This window comes from Engystomops pustulosus, chromosome 4 (assembly GCF_040894005.1).
Source record: "Engystomops pustulosus chromosome 4, aEngPut4.maternal, whole genome shotgun sequence".
Classification (NCBI taxonomy): Eukaryota; Metazoa; Chordata; class Amphibia; order Anura; family Leptodactylidae; genus Engystomops; species Engystomops pustulosus.
In genome coordinates, this window is record NC_092414.1 from 87,109,758 (window position 1) to 87,136,337 (window position 26,580).

At 42.0% G+C, this 26,580-nt stretch overlaps 1 protein-coding gene across 1 annotated transcript; it reads right to left on the reverse strand.

The window, feature by feature from the left end:
- Positions 1-81: 81 nt before the first annotated feature.
- Positions 82-26,580, reverse strand: CCDC38 (coiled-coil domain containing 38). Its single transcript, XM_072146601.1, has 14 exons — positions 26,520-26,580; positions 20,624-20,718; positions 16,237-16,414; positions 13,798-13,865; positions 12,226-12,389; positions 12,070-12,150; positions 9,523-9,701; positions 8,919-9,030; positions 8,612-8,681; positions 7,332-7,483; positions 6,007-6,142; positions 3,578-3,780; positions 1,937-2,030; positions 82-249 (listed from the first exon to the last, which is right to left on the reverse strand). Exons 1-14 carry the CDS (start codon positions 26,566-26,568, stop codon positions 130-132), a joined length of 1,701 nt encoding a protein of 566 aa, XP_072002702.1. The 5' UTR covers positions 26,569-26,580; the 3' UTR covers positions 82-129.

Here is a 26,580-nt window from a genome sequence, read left to right on the forward strand (position 1 = left end):
GGGGTTCATGAATTTTCAGCATTCATGGCATGTGTAAAAGTGGATCACCCCTTTTAATAATTCTTTTTATTTTAATGTCACTTTGAATCAAGTAATCTGTTTAATAGAGGGTTGGTGGTACAAGGTTTTTTAAGTAAAGAAATAGTTATATTCTTCTTGTTTCCGTGCTGCCAACTCTTGAACAACTATTTGGTTCTGTCTTTTTGATTGAGGTGGAGGCTCTGAACGTTTCATAAGTTTCCTTCCAACCTGGGAAAAGTTATCATAATATGTTAACACGTACACAAAAAAGCATTATATTCAAATTGTGTCCCCTACATGTTTGAATTTTGGGAATTATCAATGACGTTTTCTATGTTGGTTTAACCCCTGAGAACAGGCCATGCTTGCGTAAAAACTTTTTTCTTAAGTCCATGGAGTTGGAGTACAGGCAGTCCCCCGGGAACAAGATGGGTTCCATCGGGTTGTCCTTAAGTTGAATTTGTATGCAAGTCAACTGTATATTTTATTATTGTAGATCCGGACAAAAAAATTTTTTGCCCCTGTGTCAATTGGAGTTTGAAATTTAATTGGACCAAGGATTATCAATAAAGCTTCATTAGACACCTAACAGCTGATCATTGCAGTCTGGGACTATGGGCATCCAGAGAGGTTCATCAGAGGTCACGGTTGGCAGAGGTGTCCATCTTTAACTAAGGGTTGTCTGTAAATCGGGTGTCCTTAAGTAGGGGTTCGTCTGTATCTGCAATTTCAGTTACCCAACTAATCCTTTTTTTGTGATGCTTGCTTTATCCTTGCTATATATATATTTTTTTTTTTTCAGCTTTTCTCCTCTCCTGAAAATACACTTCCACAGAAATTGACCAGTCCAATCATAAACTTCAGGTCATCGCCCATTGACTCTTCTTTTAACCCCTTCCCGACGCGCGCCGGGTCCCGGTGCATGGAGAGGGCTCGCGGGCCGAGCCCTTTTCACAGCCGCTAAGTCTTTGCTGCATATTGCAGCGAAGGCTTACCGGTAACACCCGCGATCAGTGCTAACATGGGCGCCGCCATTTTCCGCGGATCGTCTCCCCGATGGCGTCACAGGGGAACGGCGATCAGTTGCCATGACAGCTTCGGGTCTCGCGCCCAGCGCGGACCACGGTGCGATGAAGCTACTTGTATATAAAGATTAATAAAGCATTTAAACGCTTTACATCTCTTTAAAAACAACGAAAATAAGCGCTGGCACCAGCTCACCCCGAGCTGGTGCACGGCATTTGCAGCTTATAACCCCCATCGGAAGTGGTAGGTTTCCTTTAAGCTCCTGTACCTGACAGTATTAGGAACAAGTATTGCATAGAATTAAAAAAAAATTTGGATCAACACCTTGCCGCTTATAGATTTTTTCCATTTTACGTTTCTATGTTTTGCTTCCCAACTTCAAAAATTCATTAACATTTTTATTTTTCAGTGCGCAGAGCCATATGAGGGCTTGTTTTCTGCGTAGCAAAATATAATTCCTATATTCAATGCTGTGTACAGGAAAGAGGGAAAAAAATTATAAATTGACAAAAAAAACATTTGTGCCATATTCTTGTGTGCTCCGTTTTTACGCCTTTCACTATGCGGTCCAAAAAACACCTCTGCTTTATTCTTTGAGGTGGCAAATTAACATAGGTTTTATTATGTGTTCCTAGATTCAAAAAAATTTTTAAACCTTTTGTAAGAAAAAAGTTTCTTTGTTTCGCCAACTTCTGAGGCCAATAAATATTTAATGCTTAGACGTCTGGAGCTGTTATTTTTTGCAGGACAAGCTGATGTTTTCAATGCTACCGTTTTGTGGATTGTGTGACCTTTTGATTACTTTTTTTACCCCTACATGGTGCCATTTTCAAGACTGGAAAATGGCTTCATATGTTGCTAATTTGGTATTATCATGCTATAAACTTACAGCTTTACGAGGAGGTGCAGATGCTCTTTCTAGGGCTCGAATCATGCGCTCTTCCTGTTTTTCTAGTGCATCCTTTAGCTTTTCTTGACGCATTCTGAAACATTTTAAAATTTAACAAATCTAAGCTGTTTTGTTCACTCATGATAAAGAAACAGCCACATATTTTACAAATAATATGCACACTATTGTCTATCATCTCTGTATATCTCAAAGCTTGGGGGCTTATCCCACTGAAGTACATGAAGTAGAAATAACCTCTACACAAAAGCTCAATGATGGGAGCTTTATGGTGTGGGGTTCCATGGCTGTGCTTTTCCATGCAATCTTTACATCAGAAGCCACAATGCTAATGCTGATGTAGTTGTATAAAGCACCTTGAGGACTCTTGGTAATGTCAAGAGCCCAATTTAAAGTTTGGTGGAGGAGGATTTTCCAGGAATTGGACCAGGCTCTGGTGAAGAAAAACCATGCTTTCAACTTTGTGGAAAGTATTTTGGGAAGGGCCTTTTTTGTTGCCGTTTGACCATGTAGTGGTGCACAATGCAAGGCAAGATTGTGGGACTTTGGTGAGATAGACCTTATTGCATACCCTTGGAATGGTTTAAAATGGAGATTGTAAGCCAGGCCCTCTTGTCAAACATCAGTGTGCACCCATATATCCAGAAGTACACTTGTAAGGTCAAAGATGCACATATTCATTCCAAAATCTTGGAGTAAGCCTTTTAAGAACAATAGAAGCAATATTAGGTCTGCTCCCCTGCAGAGACCAAGACCCAGCGATTATGCAGGTAAGAGCTCTTTCAGACTAGCCTTTATCATGTCTATATCTAATTCGTGATTTTCACTGATGGCATACTGACTAGTGTCTAAATAAGGCCTTAGAAAGGAGTTTTTTTTTAAATTTTCACAGACAATATATCAATGTTAAAAAAACAGCATGCACAACTTTTTCAGACATGCAGACCATGAACTTCCGCAAAAAAAAAAAAAAAAGAAAACAGGTAGGATGTCATCTGTGTGCAGACCATTTTTTCTCTCAGATTATGCTGTGGAAGCCTGCTTTCTGCCACATAATTTCTGCACAACTATTTTGTGGGGTTTTTTTACTGCTGTGAAAATAAACAACTGTTATGCAGACATGAAAAATGATGTAGATACCAAAGTGACACAAATGCATTTTCTGGTTGATGTGGGCATGCTGGCCATTTCCTCAGCACAGAGTTTGCCCGACAGGACTCAAGACAACCTCCTGCAGTCCCTGGCAGCCCCAGGATGGGCCACTTTCAGTGCTTCCTGGGACCGCATGAATAGTAGATAGGGATGGATTATCATTGGAGCTCCTGATCTGGGCCCTGCAATGTTTGTACAGAACCCCCTGGAGAATAATCAGAATTTCCCCTCATCCTTTTTACAGTACTGGGGTCCTCAGCATGAAGATACTGTTTCAAGCTGTGGCAGAGCTGGGAGTAATAAGTTATAACTGATTGTCGTGTTGGCACATTACAATGAATAAATGAGGTATGGCTAGTCTTAGGCATTACTTGAAAATTAGGACCATCAGCCACCACTAGAGGGTAGCAGGCTACATTTGGTGACATACTCTTTCCTTTTCGTAACATACAATGTGATTATAATATTTACCTCATTCTCCTCTCCCTTTGCTTAACTTTTTGTACAGCTGATACTGCATCCTGCGGAAGTGACTCTAACATGTCTTGCAATTCTCCAAGACGATTTTCAATGCTTGACAACATTTGCACAGCATTTATTGCAGCCTGGACCTCACCTATACAACATGTGTATACTTCTGTGATTTTATTCTTCAATGCAGACAAAATTCTATCCTATAATAAGAAATATGAAATATATTAAATCGGTAAGTATGTGTTATAATGTTCTTATGAATTTACAAAACATATCAACACATAATAAAACATATGGTCCATATAAAGGAAAAACAACCTCAGATAATGTGGGACATCTATTAATGTGTCGGTCATTAGACCAGTGTAGAGTAGAACTAGACAGTTCTTTGCTGCAGCAGATGCATCATTGTACCTGATGCAGGATGATTAGTGTGGTATACTGGCAAGGCACACACACAAAAAAGGCAAAAATGTAAAATATTTTTTCTAACTCACATAGATGATATTGAAAATAGGCACAGGTGCAACAACCTCAGGATTAGGGGCCTCTCTGAGGAAATCTCCCCTCACCACTTAGAAGCCTGGGCACAAGACTTTTTTTCATCTCTTTTGCAGCACCCGAAAAGCCGACCCATTGACATTGACCACATTCACAGGTGTCTGGACCCCAAATCCCCTGATCCAGCAAGACCATGCAATGTGATCTGCCGCATACACTTCTACAAGGATAAAGGAGCTATAGTGAGATGTGCCAGGGATGCGGAACTTTTGTCTTTCAAGAGCTCATACCCTACCAGACCTGGGGAGATGAACACTTTAACTCAGAAACGCACTTAAACCCCTTCTCACCACGCTCCGAGACAAAAATATCCCATACGAAAGCCAAGAAGGGAACCAAATCGTGCGAGACCTTCTCCCACCTGAACTTAATTCGGACTTTCTTCATTCTAAGAGGGTCCTTCAATGGTTATTTGCATCACTATCTTTATAATGCTTGTTTGTTTTCTCCTTTGCTGCATTCTAACCATATTGTACTGTTCTGTGGCCATATATTAGCCCCCTAGGAACCACAAATACAAGCAGGGTTCACTAGGGAGCTGCCCCGGTCATTGTTGTCTTTCTCGCCTCAGCCTTGATAAAGGTTCCAGGCTGTCTCATCCCACTAATAGTAAGCCCGGATTTGCCTGATATACCTGTCACAAATACAGATATCTCTGCTCCAGTCCCCAGAGCTTTGGAGGTGATCCATGAGAATAAATTACGCTCAATGTCAGATGTCTCCACTGCTCTGGGGGTATCCCCATCTAGGGGGCTGCACTTCCAAATTTGCACATTCATTGCCTCCTTATGCCCTCCTTCGGAACCTATAGAACCTGCCCCATTTGAGGAACTGTGCCTGTCCTCTACTTCTCCGCCATACTCAATACTCAATCTCCTTGGTCTATGCTATTCAGAGGGACACCCTGCCGCCTTTCACGGCCAAGTGGTGCATGCTCTGGATAGGTCATTCTCCCCTGAACTTCTATTTGTAACAGGCATCAGGAGCTAAACTATAAAATCCTATCTCAATAGTATAGGAACCCGTCCAGGCTACACCAAATATTCATAATTTTCTCATGGCCATGAGGCAGATTATTCCCCAGCTATGGAGATCCTCGGTTCCTCCATCTAAAACACAATTGGCGGAAGTCTCTTATGACTTCCATTGCCGGAGTTACACTGACATCTCTCCCCACAGCAGCGTTCTGTTCCTATTCATACCACCCGCATATGAGTTGTGCCATCAGCACAACCCAAGAAGGGGAGTGGAAAAAAAACAACCACCCGGGATAACCTACACATTGAGCGCCCCTGGATCTTGTCTTTTCTCTTTCTCCACAGTGGGCGGAAGCCCTAAACCAGATTCTGCACATGGAAAAGCCCAGTGCTAGTTGTTTCACAAGATTTAGCTTCCCTGGCTCACTTTTCACTCCTCACCCGACATGAACTCTTGACTATCTACTGACACCACTAATTCCAATCATAACACAGCGACTTAAGATGTTTCATCCTCCCTCCCCACCACCAGCCCACCCATGAAGTGTTGCAACAGTATTGTGTCGCGGCTGCACTGTTTCAGCCTTGCCACAAAATTCTGCACGTAAAGGAGCGTTGCGGTGCAGAGTTGCACCATGTTTATTACTGTGTCTCCACAGAATTGAGCCAGAAACAAAAAAAAAAGTTGGTACACACTTCCCCAACAGTGCCAGATTAATGAAGACCACACACTATAAAGGCAAACTGCTAGTGCAGTTTTTTTGATACGTGTGGGCCATTGAGTTCAATTCAAGGATTCTAGGTTTAATCTGGTACTTCCTGCAAGCACATGGATCAAGTTCATCAAACAAAAGATACTTTGTTTGCTTTTTAGACAGAAAAAAATACCTGGTCTTCTGTTTTCACATTCCCAAAATGAAACATTTTAGCTTTCAGCTCAAGTTCTGCAATCTGTTCTTGTTCTTTGGCCAAGGTCTCCAAATACATTTTCTTGTGTTCATTAAGAGTTTTTATTTTCTGGTTCCTGGAAGTTACAAGGATAAAAAACTCAGCATCTGAATATTGTTAAAGTGGTATTGTCATCACCAGAACAGGGTTCATCAAGCAATGTCTTAATGTAGCCCTGAGCAGGTAGGTGGGCAGCATACATAGTTCTCTTCATTCCCTCATAGGAGTGGAGAGCCATGATGTAGTGGTTGGAGAAATCCTGTTTTTGAAATAGATGAGGCTCCCACCTCTAGGACCTGAAGACTGTCAAACAATTATTGAGTATCCTGTGAATATGTTATAAATGCTTCAAGTAGGAATATCCTTTTAAATAATGTTATAAAGATATTTTTACTACCTGGGTTACTATCCTGTTAATCTTAGTTAAAGGAAATCTACCACCAGGATGAAGGATTATAAACCAAGCACAGTGACATACTGGGGTGTGTCCCCTCTGGCTGGATATACTCTTCATTTAGCTTCTTATGTCCTGTTTTTACAAAAAAAAGGCTTTTAAAATTGTGCAAATGAGCCCGAGGGACTCCATGCTCCATAGGTGTTAATGGAGTCCAGAGCCCGCGTGGCTCATTTGCGTAATTTTTAACTTTTTCTTTAAAAAAAAAGGCATTCTAAGCTAAAACAACAGCAAAACCTGCCAGGGAGGGCTCACACCATCATGTAAGTGTGCTTGGTTTACAATACTTGATCCTGGTGGTAGCTTTCCTTTAAAGGTGCCAAGCAACTGCAGCATCAACTCTTTGCCAGCAGCGGCAAGGATGACTTACAGCAGCACCTGAAACCATTTGAAAATAAAGAATCCACCACACTCTTCAATCCCCCTGCCTACCTCTCTTCCCATGGTCACCTCTATCTCTGATTTCCGAGGACCATGCCCTGACCCATCTCTGTGCACACCTCAATGTTCCAGGGTCTGACTACTAATGATTTATGTTAGACAGTTCTGAATCAGCAACTGAATCTGTTAACCCCTAAATGTAACCCCCCAACCAAATAAGTGACCACAAACGTTAAAATTAGAGTTAAAAAAAAGTTATCATGGTAGGATAGCTGGGTAACTAAGATTTCAATTACTTTCTTTTATGGGCAAGCCCTTTTAAATACTCGTGTCTATTTTATTGTTTTACATGGTTACAGAAATCTCACTATATAAGTAAAATTATTATATGAAATGCAATCTGAACTGACAAGAAGATGAAGATACTCACATTCTTTCTTGAGTGATATTCTCTCTTGCTTTGATTTCTTGCATAGTTTCTTCTAGTTCCTGAGCCTTTTTTATTAAAATTGCATTTTGCTCTTCCAACTCTGCAAATATCTGAAGTAGCTCTTGAGGATCAGTGAAATAAAGTTCAGGCTCCTTTATAGATAAAGCAGGATTATATAAATAACAGATACCATATTTTGTAGGATCAGACACATACATCTCTAAAAGCAAATAAGTAATTCTAGACTTACACCGGTTTTTATATATATAAGCTGAATTTATTGACACTTTATTCAATATTCATGAGTGTTATAAACTGTGCGCAGCAAAGTGGCATCTCCAGCACTCCCATTCAGTGCACGTCAATTGTTCAATTAAAGATGGTGGCTTGACCCATATATGGTGGGGTTGCCCAATTTTGCAACTGTATGCAGTATGCAGACTGATTGCAGAACTGACAGGCTACCTTCTTGAGAATGGTCCTGCTGTCCTCTTGCAGTCTTTGCTTCCTATTTCAGTTTCCAACTGAACCCTTATTCCCACATGGTGGGAAACTACTAGAGTCCTCACATCTCTCACTGGTTCACTGGAAAATGACTCTGCTACACAGATTACAGGAATTTACAGCTGACCTACACAACACTACTCACTCCCTGAGCAGGGGCTGTGTCTGGAGTTCAAACAATCCCCTGATTTTCTAGCCTTCTTCTGACGCTCTACTGTCCAACTCTTAAACAGCTTTTAAAAATCATGCATTGACCTCAGAACACCTGCTTATATGGCAAGCCTCTTGGTGTACTCTTTATCCTTCTCCCTCTATTTTTTGGTGCCTTTTGTTGATGGGCATCTCATTCTAACTTCCTTGTCATTTTTCCCCTGCTCCGTTTTTTTCTTTATTATCATATTTTATTGCATATTACAGCTCTACGATTAATCATTCTAAATTCTATTGTCTCAATGCTGTTTAATGAAGTATATAATTTCTTGAGCTTTGTACTAAGGACCTCTGTGTCCCATACTCTGTACATTGCTTGTTCTAATAAAGAAAGAATGATTAAGTTGATGGCTGCCAGATCCTGCGCACATTTACACAGGCTCTGGAGGCCTGCCCTAATAAGCACATGACCTCTCCACTGCCACTAAAAATAAAGTTAATTCTTCTCAGTGTCGGCTACTCCAGTAAGAGGAGGGATGGAAGCAGGCTGTATTATATTACACTTCAAATACATTTAAATTATAAAATGACAATTATTATAATTGAGTATGACAATGCCTCCTTACCTCTTCACTGTCTGAATCAGCAGTTTGTTTTTCTTGCTCATCACTAGACGCTTCACTGACACTTCTGGAACTAGATTACAATAAGAATATTGCTTTTGTTTACCGGTATTTCATTTTTAATGTGTATAAATGCAGGGAGCGAGCTTTGAAATTGTTTTATTAGAAGAATGACTGCATCTCCTTTGCACCCTTGAGTAAAGGCTGCAGGAAGCCAGGCTCTATTCATTTATATATCTGAAAATCTGAAAATGTTGTTGTTGTATAAGCAACCAGAACTTAAGGAAATTTACTCCCACAAATATTTTACCTAGTAGATGATCTCCTACGTTCAGTAAAAGAGGACCTACAACGGGACAGATATCCATGCTCTCTCATCGCTTCTGCTCTTGACAATGACCTCATTAACTTTACCTCTCCCCCTACAATAGCAATAATGGTAGCATTAATTATAGAATATACACAATACATTGATAATAAATGCAATATACACAGGGCTCATGTACACAAGCAAAAACAGCCACCCATGGACTTTAATTGGAAATATGGCTCACACCATATTTCTCACCTCACCGTGAAGTGGCTGCCAGACTGCAAAGTTGATAATATAACATTCTGTGTCTCTCCACAGAAGCCTTTTTTAATTTTTGCAGATATGGGTTGCTCACGTATGGGTTACTCACTCATGGGTGGGTTGCTCATAGGGTAGAATGAAAAATGCTTACGATCATGTGTATAAGGTCTTCGGGACATATTGGGTATGAGCTGCATGAAGACCATCTACCTACAGTCATATGTATTTTCTGACTTTCACCCACTCAAGGGATCATATTTACAGCATCACCTATGCCACAGACTGATGCACGTTCTCTTGTTCTGTTATAGCTCTAGAACTACAAGTAAAAGAAACCTACTTCTTGTTTCTGGTAGAAAAGGCAAAGTAAGTCTACTTTCTTGTTCCTTTTTCTTTGCTGCTTCCCTGATAAGTCTTTTTTGATTTTGAGCATCCTGCCATTCAGGTGGAGACAAAATTCTGAGGAAATTTTCATATACTTTGTACTCCTTTAGAATCTCTTCATATTTAGCAATGTCACTGTAAGTAAATGACAGTTTATCAAATGGGGCTACACTGAAATTATACGGCCCCATAGTAAAACTCTGAGAGGCTAACTTCCCCACAAGGGCTTTAAAGAAGTACTGGTTTTGTATTATGTTGAAAAAAAGCACTGCCGCAAAAATATATATTTTATGGGAGGTTAGAAAGCTACATGAATTAAATTGTGGTCAAAGTAGCCCTTACCGGTGGCTGTATCTATATCTAGGGACTCGGGGTCTCTATATCTCACAAGGACAAATTCACTTTTATGGGTTGATACACATAGCCATGGTTTCCGCTGCCCTATTTGTGAACCAACTGCCCAAACCGCAAAACACAGCAGATTTCCTATTTCTGCCCATGTTTGCGGCTCAGGTAGTCTTTTACTATTGTCATTGGTTTGTCAGAAGACCTCACACACCGATGATTCATGTTCCTGTGCATGAGGGCTTAAAGGGGTTGTCCACTTTTGCAAATTATTGATATGGTTTGTGTAAAAAAGAAAAGTTTTCTGTATGAATTCCTCATGGTTTTATAGTTATTTCTTGCTGTCCTACAATAGATATTTCTATGCTTACATCACGTGGATAGAAATCGGTCCTTGGCCATGTGATGTCATACAGGTGCATGAGCCGTTATTATCACATGGCGCTGATTGCTCTCTGTGATAATGGCTTCTGCACTTGCATGTCCATCACTTGACCATGGACAGATTATTATCCACTGAAAGTGAACATAGACATGTCCATAGCAGGACATGAAGCAGAGAATTTTTTTTTTGAGAAATTGATACTGAACCTATATTGTATAACTTTTCATTAAACAAACAACATCAATTATTTGCTGAAACAAGACAACACCTTAAATAGAGGCTGTTTAGGAAAAATAAATGGAGAAACATGCTGCTCAAACAAAAGACGCTTAGCCACTTGTAGAGTCAAAATCCCTAAAAGCTACAGAATACATTTTTTTTCTCTATCTTAATTTAATAATATTTTGTAAAGGATTATAGTATGAGTTTTCGGAAGTGTAGGGGTAAATAAACAGATACTGATGCAAAAGTATCTCTCTTAACCATCAACAGTGAAGTACAAATCTATTGTAAATGTGCCCTTAGACAAATGTTCATATCTGCATTGTGGGCTCCATTATAAATTAGAAGACAAAATAGTGAAACATTCTGCTCTAATTTGTCCAGTAATCTTAAAGCAATGTTTAGAATCTAACTGACCCAATTATAGTCAATAGGGACTGATCAGACAATTTTGGCTAGTTTTTGATGCCTGTAAAATAGCTGCAGGATTTACCCCAGCGGGGTAAAGTGTACATATACCCTTATGCTGCAAATACTTAAAGTAACTGTGGAAAAGTGCAGTTAACCTGCTACAGATTAAAAATATTGTTATGTACATTGCAGCACTGGTGACTGGCAGGTCTGCTGTGGTTAACCTGTTAGAACTATGCCCTCTATAGACCTAGCCTAAATAATCATTTAAACCTCTTTCTAAATCAAGTTATTGAGGTCAGGGAAGAAACTGAACGCCCTAGAGAGATTTTGGGCCAGATTTATCAAATGCAGCATTTCATGTGTGCAAGGTGCACCAGATTATTGAATACTGGTGCACGGTCTTCAATAATTCTGCACACCCTGCACTGCTTGGGATGTGTGCACCATCTTTTTTTGGGTACACCTTTACACTGTGTGCGACATAAAGTCGCTGTATTAAATGTGTTGCAAATTTCCGACTTGGCACTAACACACTACTTTTGGTTCACATTTTTCTTTTTTGTCTTGTCAGCAGTGCAGCTGCAACACAAAACTAGTACAAACACTTCTTAAATACATGTGCGAGCTCCAAAGACTTTCTTTTCCGTGCAAAGTCAGACAGAAAACTGGTGTAGCCAGAATAATAGATCTGGCCCTTTGTCTATGCAGGGCATCGTTCAGGGGTGAAAAGCCATGCATGCTCTGCTGTGGATTCTGCAAATGAAATATACAGCCAGTGACCTCTTCGCCTACAACCCCCCCTGCAGCACTTGGACATAATAGTACCTGACTTCTGTTACTCAATCTTGACTTGCTGATCCCTCTGCTGATCCATGCATACCTCAGGCATTATACCTGTAATGTCAGCCCAATCCTATAGTCTGATTAATCTTTGAAAGAAGTCTGCCTACTCAAACCTCAGATAGCATCTAATAACCGTTAGCTTTGGTGCTATGGACTGTGTCCCTGCAATTTGCAGCCAAGGCACAGTCATCAACATCCGCTAACATTATTTCGCCATATACCAATAACCCCAGCGTATAGTTTGGCTTTACTATAGCTCATAAGAAGTAGTTATGTGACAGGTTACAGGTATACCTTTTAAGTGTCAGAATTTCTGCAGAGACCTTCCTGATTTCTGAGACTTTTTCAAGTTTAGCTTTTGTTTGTTGGTCTGCACTGTAAAAAAATAAGCACACATCTGTATAATAAACAAAATAAACTATACGAGAATGATCTTATACACATGCTTACAGTTTCAAAGCCTCTACTACATTTCTTTCAGATTCCCTCAAAAGTTCTTCATATTTTTTTGGTTCCTCTTCAAGTTTTTGCTCAGCGTCACTTATCTTTTCTTTTTCTTTTAAAAGAATTGCCTTCATTTCCCTCATTGCAGCCTGTCTTGTATCTATAGAAAGCTGTACAAAAATAACAGTTCAAGATCAGAAACTGCAGATTGCATGTTGTTATTACTAAAAAGTTGTATGCTTTACTAATCCTTAAAGAAGTATTGTCATCTGGGCATACACATTTAATTAAATTCATCTGCCACATACAAATATTAATTCAAATGGATGCTATTAAAAATGTCCCCCTGTGAAGATAATTCCCGTATATTCCCCATAGTCATATGGTCCCTTAGAAACAAGATAGTTGTCCTTGAATACAGCCATAGCTGCTGGAGTGACTACACAATGAAACAAACTGTTTTTCCATACATAATGTCTGGGAGTTACTGCATGTCTCAACCGTCCTGTGGTAATGATCATTGAATCCAGGAGGTAGTATATGTGCTGCAAGACTGCAGAGGTGGTCACCTCCAAGAACAACTATTTAGTTTCTAGGGGACAACATGACTACATTTATGGGAAATTATCTTCACACAGGTATTTCTTTTTAATAATATCTAGTTGAAGAAATGCATGTATATGGCAGATGAATTAAATGTAAATGCAGAAACGGGAAGCAGAACTGGGAATACCACTTTGAGTGGTGTTTCTGTCTGCTTGGATTTGACAATGTGAGGAATTTATTAAGAGGAGCATTATGGCACATGGCATGCTCCAGCTCAACCCACCCTGTCTGATGTAAAGGGCAGAAAACCCTCACACCTGTCCGTACACTAGAGATTGGATATTTTTGATATCTTGTATGCCATGATCCCCTTTACTTATTAACTTAATATTAATTCAGTGAAATACTTTGTAAGAATAAAAACCTTGATTTTGTATTGGTGTTAGGTGAGTATTTTTTTTTTTTGTTGGATGTGTAGTAATGTTCATTGGTACCATTCTGTGGCACTATGTGATTTCTTTATTGCACTATAAATACATTATTTTTTGACAGGTAACAGCTCTTCAGTTTGGCCAGCAGACAGGGAGTCCTTGCATCATATTTCTGTATGATGCAAGGACTCCCGTACGGTGCAATGGGTTCAGTCCATGGGATCAGACCAACATGGGATCTATTTCTACAAGTTGAACAAGTTCGTCTGCAGCCAGCGTTATACTTACCTTTTAGCCAACAAGCTTAGGGCAGCGGCTTCTGTCACTCAGCAGTGACAACACAATCATGGCACACACCCACTTGAGCCTAATGCAGGCTGCATACCTAATAAAGAATGGCTGGACCACTGTATAAGCATCTCCCTGTTCACCCTTTCCTTCTCATAGATTGCAAGCAGGGCCATCAATACAATAGTTTCAAAGGACTATGTGATTACTATGTATTGTCTTCTTTTGTTCGTAAATGGACCCCATGGTTTGTAATGTTCTGTGGAATATGATAGTGCTTTATAAATAAAGATTATCAATATTGTATACATACCTGAGCCAGAGACATTTTCCTTGTCTGAGCTATGTAATCTTTTACAGACTGTCTTTTGACCGGGTAACCTAAGCACAAAGCACAAAGCAAAAAGAAATTATAAAAAGTTCATTGTAATAAATAACAAACTTACAGTGCTCCAGAAAGCAAAACAATATAAATGCCCAAGAAAAGACTTATGGTATAATATTAATACTATTCATATCTGCAACATATTCGGGCAGAATTTTCATGCCTCGTATGGCAGTTTTCTGGGATACAATGCATGAAAATGCCGGGTGTGGGTTAGTCAAGACTGGCGGACAAGGTCTGGTGAAGGAAGATTGTGCTGCGGCATTAAGCAGCCCTATGGCCCTATATGATGTAAGCTCATTCATTCCACAAAATGATGCATGGGGCACATTTAAGCCATACATTACAAGATTATTCTTCCAAGAGGCAATAACATTGGTTGGATACAAATGCTTTGAAAGAGCTCTGTGCAATTGTAGCTATATGCAATGCACAAGCCTTATCACAGGCTCAAATGGGGCAGATTTATCATTGGGCAGGTATCTGACTCTAGGGTACAGATTTATCAAACTGCCAAAGAGTAAGAATGAGCTTAGTTGCCCATGGCAACCAATCACAGCTCCCCTTTAAAATATTCATGAGCACTGGTAAATTGAAAGCTGAGACGCATTAAAAATGTGTTGCACTTGTATTTTCTCAGAGTGCAATGTGTTTTGGATGCGTCTTCATAGACTTGTATGGGGCATTTTTCATGCAAAAGACTAGTAAAAATCTATGGAGACACATTGCACTCTGAGAAACATGCAAGTGCAATGCATTTTTCACTGATCAATTTTCAAAGGAAAAAAAAAGACCACAGTCAAAAGTATTTTTCACGCTTATTTAATGTGCGTTGTCTGCAAGTGAATAAAGCAGCAAAAACAGATCAAACGTGCGTAAAAAACTGACACACTGAACAAAGGATACATTTACATGGCCGTATGGGGGATGTATACACGGTAGATGTATATATGCCCCAGCAATGGGCTCATGGCACTGTACGGGAGCGGTACGGTACACCACACGTGCGGTTCCATACCGTTCTGTAGCCGGGAGAAAGATAGGACATGTTCTATCTTTGCCCGTAATATGGTGCAGTGTGCCTTACATCGCTATGAAGAGGGGCTGGGGTGAGAGGCGCTCACCCCCTCTTCCGATCCCAGGTGCCGATGTGTGCCCATCTTGCTACGGTACGGCGGGCACACGTTCGTGTGAATGTAGCCAAACTCTGACTGAAAACTGATTGAACTCTGAAGAGAAATGTCAGTTCTTTACTGACCAAACTCTCATCAGACTCTAATGAAACTCTAGTGCAACGCAAGTGTGAAAGGGGCCTTACTGATACTTTTTTTTTTCACACTTGCGGATACCTGTCAATGGGTCTACAAAAATGGGTGTACAAAAATACAGCAACAAAACTTATAGTATTTGTGTGCACTTGTTTTTTCTCCTCAGATGACATGGAAAAACCAAACGGATGTAGACAAAAAACGGATTAAAAGGGAACCCACCATTCTTAATGGACACACAGAGGACAAGCCTGTGTGAATAAGCCCTTATTTTTCAACATTTTGAAGAGTTGCACTCAGGGGCATAACTAGGAGAGCTTGGGCCCCATAGCAGATTTCTGCATGGGGCCCCCCCTTCACCATATAAAAAAAAATTAATACAGCAGGCTATGTAGTCCAGTGGGTGGGGAGGACACGTCGGGCCGCCGGTTGGCGGGGAAAGTGCAGGCTGGTGAGAGGACGTGCAGGCCGGTGAGAGGACGTGTTGGCCAGCAGGTGGGAGGAACTTGACGATGGGTGCCGCCTGGCGGGAGGACACGTCGGCTGGCGTTAGGAGGAAGTGTCGGCCGGCAAAAGTACCTTCTCCGCCAGTGGGTGGGAGAAGGAGATAGTGCCAGCTTACGAGTGGGTGAAAGTACCGGTCGGCGGGAGGACATGTCGATCGGCAGGTGCGAGGTACGTGCAGGCGGGCGCGTGGGAGGGAAGACTTGGACGCAGGGAGGGAAGATGAAGAGGACGTACTGGAGGGCGGGTCATGAGTTTGGGGCTGGTAGGCCAACACAGGTGGGCAGCTCTGTGTTCAGCATGGCAGACGGGGCCCGGGAGAACGGCACTAAGAATTCTTGGTATCACCGTCCATCCCGGGCCCATGTACAACACGGGCCCCGTAGCAACCGCTACGGCTGTTGTTACGCCACTGGTTGCACTTCATAGACCTGGATTCACATCATAAATCTATAGTAAAGTGTCTGAAGTGAAAAGTTGGTTGTATTATTAAAAGGTCTATAGTTTGATGCACATGTGAAGCAATGTGATAACTTGAAGACAGAAAACTGACATAACGACATGATAACTGAATAGGCAAAGTGTAGTTCACAACCTAGTAAAGAAAGAGTTGATTGTTGGTCGAACATGTTGCACAAGCTGTGTACATCTTCATTTGGTTTTGCATCAGCTTCCAAAATATCTTTAAGTGAAAATGATAATGCTTTGGCCCTTGAGGCAGTCGTTGTCTTATCACAAATGTGCAGGTTTCTGAAGAGGATTCTGTTCTGTGCCTATATTAAAAAAACTCTGAGCGTTAACAACAACAGTAATGCAATATGCAGTGCTAATACTAAATAAATATTGTATTGTGTTTAAAATGTTACAAAAAGAAATAAATAAGCATTGCTTAACCCTTACAGGACACAGCCCTGTTCCAAAACCAATAACTCTTTTATATTATGTTTACAGATATGTGTTAGGGCAGGGGTCGGGAACCTATGGCTCATCTGGCTCGTGGACCAGGCTCCTGGTCGGGCCGGTGGATAAAACCCCCCTCGAACTCACCTTTCTGACGCTCCCCCGCAGCTCCGCTACTTGAAGCAGTTCAGCCAGCGGAGACAGCTCTGTGCGCCACCGCACTATGAAGTCGGGAAGCGGCTGTATACCCAGGGAGGATGGCTGGCTGTATACAGGGGGGTGGCTGGCTGTATACAGGGGGATTGGCTGGCAGTATGCAGGGGGAGGTGGCTGTATACTGGGTGGGCTGGCTGGCTATATACTGGGGAGGGGCATGCTGGCTAACTATACACTGGGGGGTGTCTGGCTATATATAGGGGGGTTGCCTAAATACTGGAGGGCTGGCTATACACTGGGTGGGCTGGCTGGCTATATACTGGATTGGCTGGCTGGCTGTATACTGGGGAGCTGGTTGTTTACTAGGGGAGCAGTCTGGCTATATACAGGGGGTCAGGCTGTCTGTATCCTGGGGGTGGCTGTATACTAGGGGGACTGGCTGGCTTTATACTGGGGGGGCTGGCTGGCTATATACTGGGGGGCAGGCTGTATACTGTATAAACATACTGTACAGCTCTTGCAGAATTATATTTTAAAACAACTTTTTCACACTTTGGTGTATGGACCTATGTAAGGTGTTATTTTTTGCTGCCTTAACTTATATCAATTTGGGACCTATATGATTGATCATTTTTTTCAAATATTCAAGGATGGAAAATGGGGAAAAAGGGCGAAATGGACTATTGGGGGTTATTTTCCATTACGGTCTTCACGGTCGGGAATAATCGTATTTATATTTTGAAAGAACAGGCATTTTGGGACATGGTGACATCTATCATGATGATGTATTTTACTGTTTATTTCTTTTTATATGCGATCTAGGGAAAGAGAAGTGATTTAAACTTTTACTTTTTTAAAAATATTTTTTTACATTTTTTTACCATTATTGTACTGTACTGTATTGCAGTATATAGCCATATTACTGGAGATCTCTAATAGCCTGCCATCTCTTGGCTATTAGAGATCATTACACATTGCAAGCCTGCCATGGCAAACGATCGGCCATCCAAGATGGTGGCACACATGAAATGGTAAGTTAACTGTTCCGATCGTAGCCAGCACCAACCACAGCAGTAACAGGCGGGTGTCAGCTGCACTATACAGCCGACATCTGCTGTGTATGGAGAGAGCTCAGAACGTGAGCTCTCTCCATACACTTCACGCAGCACCAGGAAGTATAGTACAGTGTTGGCGAACCTACGGCACGGGTGCCAGAGGTGGCACTCTGAGCCCTCTCAGTGGGCACTCAGGCTGTTGCCCCAGCACAGAATTCACCAAACAGGACTTGAGGGATCCTCCTGCAGACCCAGGTAGCCCAGGATGTGAAACACCCTGGGTCTATCTGAGACTGCAGGAAGAGAAGGTGTGGACAGGGACAGATTATCATTGGAGCCACTGAAGCTCCTGCTCTTGGCCCCACAATTCTTCCTGTTCATTGGGTTGTCAAGGGAAGTTCCAATAGCAATCTGAATTTTCCAACCTTCTGTCAACGATATTGGTCCGTTGAAACCTCTACACTCACTGGCCACTTTATTAGGTACACCTGTCCAACTGCTCGTTAACACTTAATTTCTAATCAGCCAATCACATGGCGGCAACTCAGTGAATTTAGGCATGTAGACATGGTCAAGACAATCTCCTGCAGTTCAAACCGAGCATCAGTATGGGGAAGAAAGGTGATTTGAGTGCCTTTGAACGTGGCATGGTTGTTGGTGCCAGAAGGGCTGGTCTGAGTATTTTAGAAACTGCTGATCTACTGGGATTTTCACGCACAACCATCTCTAGGGTTTACTGAGAATGGTCCCAAAAAGAAAAAAACATGACAGTGAGCGGCAGTTCTGTGGGCGGAAATGCCTTGTTGATGCCAGAGGTCAGAGGAGAATGGGCAGACTGGTTCGAGCTGATAGAAAGGCAACAGTGACTCAAATCGCGACCCGTTACAACCAAGGTAGGCAGCAGAGCATCTCTGAACGCACAGTACGTCGAACTTTGAGGCAGATGGGCTACAGCAGCAGAAGACCACACCGGGTGCCACTCCTTTCAGCTAAGAACAGGAAACTGAGGCTACAATTTGCACAAGCTCATCGAAATTGGACAGTAGAAGATTGGAAAAACGTTGCCTGGTCTGATGAGTCTCGATTTCTGCTGCGACATTCGGATGGTAGGGTCAGAATTTGGCGTCAATAACATGAAAGCATGGATCCATCCTGCCTTGTATCAACGGTTCAGGCTGGTGGTGATGGTGTCATGGTGTGGGGAATATTTTCTTGGCACTCTTTGGGCCCCTTGGTATCAATTGAGCATCGTTGCAATGCCACAGCCTACCTGAGTATTGTTGCTGACCATGTCTATCCCTTTATGACCACAATGTACCCAACATCTGATGGCTACTTTCAGCAGGATAATGCGCCATGTCATAAAGCTGGAATCATCTCAGACTGGTTTCTTGAACATGACAATGAGTTCAGTGTACTCAAATGGCCTCCACAGTCACCAGATCCCAATCCAATAGAGCATCTTTGAGATGTGGTGGAACGGGAGATTCGCATCATGGATGTGCAGCCGACAAATCTGCGGCAACTGTGTGATGCTATCATGTCAATATGGACCAAAATCTCTGAGGAATGCTTCCAGCACCTTGTTGAATCTATGCCACGAAGAATTGAGGCAGTTCTGAAGGCAAAAGGGGGTCCAACCCGTTACTAGCATGGTGTACCTAATAAAGTGGCCGGTGAGTGTATATAGCTGTATAGCACGGAACAAGAAGATTTTAATAATTTAATGCTAGAATTGCTGTGTTGGCACTTTGCAATAAATAAGTGGGTCGGGTTTGCATTTTGGGCAGTCGGTCTCTAAAAGGTTCACCATCACTGGTTTAGTACGTCCTAGTGCGTGTAGTGGTTAACTTTATACTTGCAACCAGTCTGTAGGTGTGAAATTGGAACAATGCAGAGAGACAGGGAGAATATGGCAGCCAGCCCCACCCCTCCAGATTTCGTGGATGGGGAGAGAGACAGAGACACAGGTGTTACGGATGTCTTGCCTGGGTCGTAGCCCTGGTGTGCATACAGCCTTGAGTTGATCACCCCTCCCCTCTTCATAGAGAAGGAACGTGTGCTCACCATGACCGGGCACCATAGGCCAGATCCATTCATGAGAATGGAGCTTTACTTATAGTGAAAGCCTGGGTCTGCCTTTTATAGTTTAAAGATAAAAGTTTACAGAACAGTTCACATACAAAGTAAAAACTGTTTAGCAACTTAGGCGGGAAGGGGTGGGAGAGTCTAACATAGAGTCCAAGATTAACGGTCATCTACAATGTCTATTCTAAGGAAATGTCAATGGCCTTCTATTCACACATGGCATTAACTGTGTTCAAGTACATTTATAACAATTAGAAATTAATTTGGTTTCACACCTTAAAGAAGACCTGTTACCAAGTATAAACCGCAAGATGTCAAACCTTGTTTCATTGCTACTATGCTCCTTATCAATAGGGATTTAGAGAGATATTTCTCAAGGCTTGTACACCAGGCTTACAAGCCTTAAAATAGTGGAGATTGCTTGGAGATGGACAGGAATTGTGTTTATTTTCGCCCTTACGCCACCTCCATGGCCATAGAGGGGCTTGAAGAGGGCTGTGCCAGGCAGTAACCATTCTGGCTAACCTAATGCATGCAAGACTTGCTAGAGTTTAATCTTCACAAATGATTTCTACCCAATTGATTTAACTATATTATTTTCTTTGTTCTGCTCCTATAACAAAGCAGAACGGTGGAATAAATGAGTGCAGTTATTAAACTAATCTTTATAGCAGTGGTAGGAGGTTGATAATAAATCGCTCCTTTTATAATTTATAGCATTTTAATTTTTTTTTTTGATGATAGTACAAAATATAAAATACAACTGTAAACATTTCAACTCACCCTTTCTTCTTTCTCTCTCCTACCATAAGTAAGTAAGTCCTTATCCATACATACAAAAGGCTTTGAATTAGGGTCATTCTGCTTTTTTAAAGTAGCTGTGAAAACATATGGAATAGCACTAAATGTATTAATTGGAATAAATAATCTATTTTATGCGCAGTTATATGAATAACACAGGATACTTTCTGGTTTTTTTATTTTAATTCTTTATTTGTAACGGGTAAACAGACAAAAGGCAGAAAAAAGAGAGGGGAAAGAAATGGAAAAGAGGCAGCGGGAAGAAGAGGCAGAAAGGGAAGATGGGAGGAAGAGCAAAGGAAGAGAGGAGAAATATAGATCTGGTATGATGGGAGTTAGGAGAGAGCTTTGCAGAGATTATTATTATTATTGTCAAGAATCAGTGGAATGCTAGAAAGTTATTCAGGGTTGCCAAGTTTTGTGAAATTTTTCATATTAGCCATGGACCGAGGAGGTGTGGTCTTCTATATACATGAGGTCATTGACCTTGGTCACTCACATTGTGGCCATTGGTGGAATTATTTGTTTCCACAAAATTGGAAAGCAGGGACTTGCAGTGATTTATCAGAAAGCACTGGAAATAGCACTTATATGCCCTAGTTCAGTGGTGGCGAACCTATGGCACAGGTGCCAGAGGTGGCACTCAAAGCCCTTTCTGTGGGCACCCGGGCCATCGCCCCAGCACACCAGACAAGACTCAAAGAATCTTCCTGCAGATCCAAGCAACTTAAAAGATGCTGCTTTCAGTCATATTTTGATATTGACTTTGCTACTTGGGACTGTAGGAAGAGGGAGAATTAGACATGGTCGAATTATTTTTGGAGGACCTCCTGCTGGCCCTACGATTCTCTGTGTACGGAGGAAAACTGGAAAGAAGCTAAAATGATGAAAATATTCCATCTTTATACTGTGTTGCTGTCCCCAGGGAGCCAATATGATTGAAAGTTGTTGAACAGGGAGCAATAAGTTACTGTTTAAATTTTTGGTTGGCACCTCGCAATACATAAGGGGGGGTTTTGGGTTGTAGTTTGGGTACTCGGCCTCTAAAAGGTTCGCCATCACTGCCCTAGTTGAAATGTCACAGTGGTAGGGGAGGAGCAAGGGAGGATCCAACCTGATGTGTCTCCACAAATCAGAGAAATAAAATGTTGAAGTTCCTGCCAGAAGGGAATTTGCACAAGGCAAGACCAGAACACGTGTATAAAGGTCACTTCCTTCTCCCCACACCTCCAACACATACTAGGGACTACAAATACAATATTGTGCAATGTAGTGGGCACTAGGAATTCTACTTCCTGGTAATGAGAGATAATGGATGTGCCATGGCAAAGTTCAAATATTCAGGTCTTTTTTTCACAGTAAAGAAATGTCCCATTCCCACTGAGCGAGGTACATTGGGCCCGGGTCATCAGGAATAGGCTGTAAATAATAATTAGTCGAAGATCTGGTATGTTGGAGGTTCCCCCTGGTCAAACATAGACTCTCAAAACAAGTATCATCTCTGGAAAATTGTAAGCAAGGAGACGTTACTCACCAAGAAATAGAGTCTCTGTGAGGTTGTCTAGAGATTGGGCAGTAAGCCAACTGGAGTCATCTATTACACGTTCCACTCTGAATTTGTCTGCAACCCTCCATTTAAATGGCAAAAGACAATCTTTCACAATATCTGTTTGTCAGTAGTTGGTCATTGGGCCAACAGCGGGATATTCCTTGAAAGGGACCATTTTAGTAGAATCAAGCCTTGTTTCCACTTGCAGAGGAAGGCCAGTGAGTAAAAGAATGCTCCAAGTAGATACAAGGTTTCAGGTTGGGTTTCAGCACCAGTCCAGAACTCTAGGTGGGCAGCAGTGTAGTCGCGAAAGCCCACTCCACTTGATATTTTAGGTCTAAACTAAAATATTGGGTCAAACTCTGGCAGGTTTACCAGCCCACACAAACTATGTTGGAGAGTGTTCAGTTACCGCAAAAAGGCCAATGGAAGTCTGATTGGAATGGCTTGAAACATGTACAATAGGCATAGCATTAAATTCATATTACTTATGGCACATCTACTAAACCAGGGGAAGATACCTGTCACACTCAGGAATGTGGAAAGTCTCTTTGGGAAGGGTCTATGGACTCTTTGGACCACCGCAAGGGTTGGTATGAGACCCACGGTGACAGCCAAGGTAACAAATGCAGGAAACAGTCAGAGCCAGGGATGACAGCAGGAACACAGAGGAAAACTGGTAACGCTAGTACGGACAGAAGACACCGCTGGGCTGGAACCCTGGAATGCACAGCAGGAGCACAGGATGGCAGGAGTACAGGATGGCTGGAAGTCACCGCTGGGCTGAAACCCTGGAAGGCACAGCAGAGCACAGGATGGCAGGAGCACGGAAACGGACCACAGGAACGGTCCACAGGAACGGACCACAGGAACAGACCTCAGGCACGCACCACATGATACGCAGGAATGGACCACAGGATGTACAGGAACGGACCACAGGATACACAGGAGGCTTTCACTTCAGGGGGAATGATTTGAAGATCCAGTGGGAATGCTGGGAGCTGCCGGATTATATAGCAGAGCCGGAAATGCCAGCTCCAATCAGTAGGTCGCTGGCCCTTAAATCCTGGAGAGCCCCAGAGAGCAAGGACGCGCGTGGCCTGGGAGATCGGGAAACAAGCTCGTGGACAGGTGAGTCCAGGGACAGGGCAGCCAGGGGACGGGGCACAGAGAGGGGCACTGGTGTGCCCACGATCTGTGACATGGATCGCGGGGCACCCGTGACAATAACCTTGGACCACCTAGAGCCATCTTCTTGGATATATTTGACCATCTGTGGGAAATTCAGGAAGTACAATTTAGGGGTCTTTCACATTGGTGTTATTTTTCACATCAGTGATTTTCTCACTGAACCCATTTTGGCTTATGGACACTTACTGATTGGTTTTCTCTTCCTGGCTTCAGTGATTTTTCACTGATGCTTTACTTAACCATTCCTTTCAATGTGCTTTTTCACTGAAAAAACTGAAAAAAAAATGGTTCAGGAAGGCAACGGTGAAAATGTATTGAGGCCAAGAAGAGAAACGCAATCTATAGGGGAGATTTATAATTAGGTCAGCTCTTTGCGATAGTTCTATGTTTGCCTTTGGAGCTCCGCTGCTTTTCAGATTGGCATTGGCCAATATTATTAACTATAAATATTTTTTTAAATAATCGCAAGTTGAATAGAATAATCCCAACAGCACATCTGCTAGCAGGGGAGTGGAGTGACGTGTCTACATTCTTATTATTTTAAAAAATGGCAAAGCTTAAATCTGGCTTTGCACAATTTTTTCACTAGCAGAGCTTCTATGTTTAAACCACTATTTCAGAATGGCGGGAAAAGGTCCATTCAATTTTTTCGACTCCAAAAAATTGCAAAAAAAAACTTTTTTGGCACTTTTTTACACCAAGTAAAAAAGTTTGACATACGCCCTGAAGAACACATCGGGGCAGATTTACTTAACTGGTCCTGTCGCGATCCCCGAGGTGCGTTGTCCGACAAGGATGAAGTCCGGCACAATTCTTCAAGATCGTGCGTCCATTTTCCCGCATCTGTCGCTTTCCCGCTGAGGTCCGCCAGAGTTCACCTTCTTCTTCCCGGTGTATGTAAGTGCATTGTCTTGCGACACAATTTGAATTGTAAATCCCTCGCTTAGTCCGAATCAGTCGGGTTGTCCGTCGGCCACGCCCCCTGATTTGTGTTGCAAGCAAGTCGTCGCGATTGCTCCAAAATCCAATTGCGTGCACCAAATACCCCACTTCAATGTGGTGCAAATTGGAAATAGTTGGGAGACCCGACGAAAATGTGCAGTGCGGACCTTAGTAAATGTGCCCCATTGAGGAAATTTTACTAAGAACCTTGGACCAGTTTTCTGTCGGACTTTACGTGTTATTTTATGTGAAAACTGCTTGCACATGTATTTAAGAAGTGTCGGCACAACATATGTGTCACGTGCAACACATTTATCATGCAAAGTCCAACAGAAGTGCGTTGCACGCTCCATGTTAAAGGGGCACAAATAAAAGTTGGTGCACTTTGGGCAGTGCAGGGAGCACCAGATTCATGCAGAACAGGCGCCACAATTAATGAATCTGGCACCCCTAGCACACTACACAGGCAAACTGCACAGTTTTTAGTAAATGCCCACCATTGGGACTCATTTACTAAGGGTCCGTGGACTGCACTATTGTCGGAATATCCGACAATTTCCATTGTGCACTGCATTTAGAAGGGGTTTTTGCACGCAATCGGATTTTGGCGCATCAGCATCGGCTTTCATGCGACACAAATCGGGGGCGGGCCATCGGACGATCTGACGTATTCGGTCAACGCGTGGATTTAACATTCAAAATTGTGTCGCAAGCCATGCACTAACATGCACTGGGAAGAAGAAGGTGAACTCCGGCAGACCTCACCGTATAAGCGACACATGCAGGAAATTGGACGAGCGATCTTAGTGAATCACGGCAGCTCCAAATCCTCGTCGGACAACGCACCTTGGGGATCGCGACGTGACGGGTAAGTAAATGTGTCCCATTGTGTGCAGATTGCCTTAGGCTGTGTTTATGCATTGTCAACATTGCGTTCACAAAACACATGCGGTAAAGCTATGTTAGCGCATGTGTTAATTAGGAAATGTACTGTAATTAGGCAAACCTCCTCTTCTCCGCTGTTGTGATGCATTTTAAAATGCATTCGTTAACGTAAACAAAACACCATGGGGCAGATTTATCAAGCTGTCTGAAAGTCAGAATATTTCTAGTTGTCCATGGCAACCAATCCCAGCTCGGCTTTCATTTCACCAGTGCTCATAAATATTTTAAACGGGAGCTGTGATTGGTTGCCATGGGCAACTAGAAATGTTATGACTTTCAGACAGCTTGATAAATCTGCCCCCATGTGTGCATGCAGCCTCAGAGAGATCAGACAGTAAATGAATCCCTAGATATTTAACACTTTGTGAAGCCCATTTAAAGATGATGGAAGATTTGAGCGTGCTCTGTAGGTATTCTGATAAAGAGACATTCAAATTTCCTGACTTAGACCAACTGATGCGAAAATTATACCATATTGAAAAGGAGTGAATTTCTCACATCAAGTTGGGTAGAAAACTTTGGGTTAGTTAAAAAAAGAGCATGTTATCTGCATATGCTGCTATATCATACATAAAGCCCAATACTACTGTGGTGAGGTGTCAGCATTACTCAGAATATGACGTAGAAATCCTTGCCTTGTTCCAGTTTGGATATTAAATCTTCTAGAGAGAGTACGGTAAATGTTTTTAATAATTGTGTACCTAGCAATATCTGATGCTAATTCATTTATGGCACTTGTGTCCGTTTTATTTGGTCATGGTATGTATGGCATGTATTCAAGCTTCCCTTCCGTTATTTATAACTGCATGAATAGCACTGCAGTCACCACTAACAAACATCAACGTCACTGTGTACCAAATGTTCAACCTCATCATCTGAATGGTTGCTTGTAACTTATGAATAAAGGGCATTAGTCCTAAAGATTTATTATAACTTGCGCAAAAAGACTATAGTCCAACTTATAGCTGAGTCAGCCCATGGCTTCAGCAATGTGGCAGAACTACTACCAGGCTGAAGCATCTTAATACTACAGGACCATGGATCTGTATATGTGTAGTAACTGCACAGCATCACTAAGAGTAAAAGACCTTAAGAAATCTTCATGTCCTCACAGGTTCTACCTAAAACAGATAAATTCAGTCATAATGGTCTTTTATACTGTAATTTTATTCCTGTTATTATTAGATGGTATTGTTTATGTTGATGTATCAACAATAATATATGATATTTTTCAGAAATGGATAAACATACCTTTCCGCTCAGCAGAAAGACACGGGAGCTGAGGTGGATACTTAGACATACTTCATTCAGT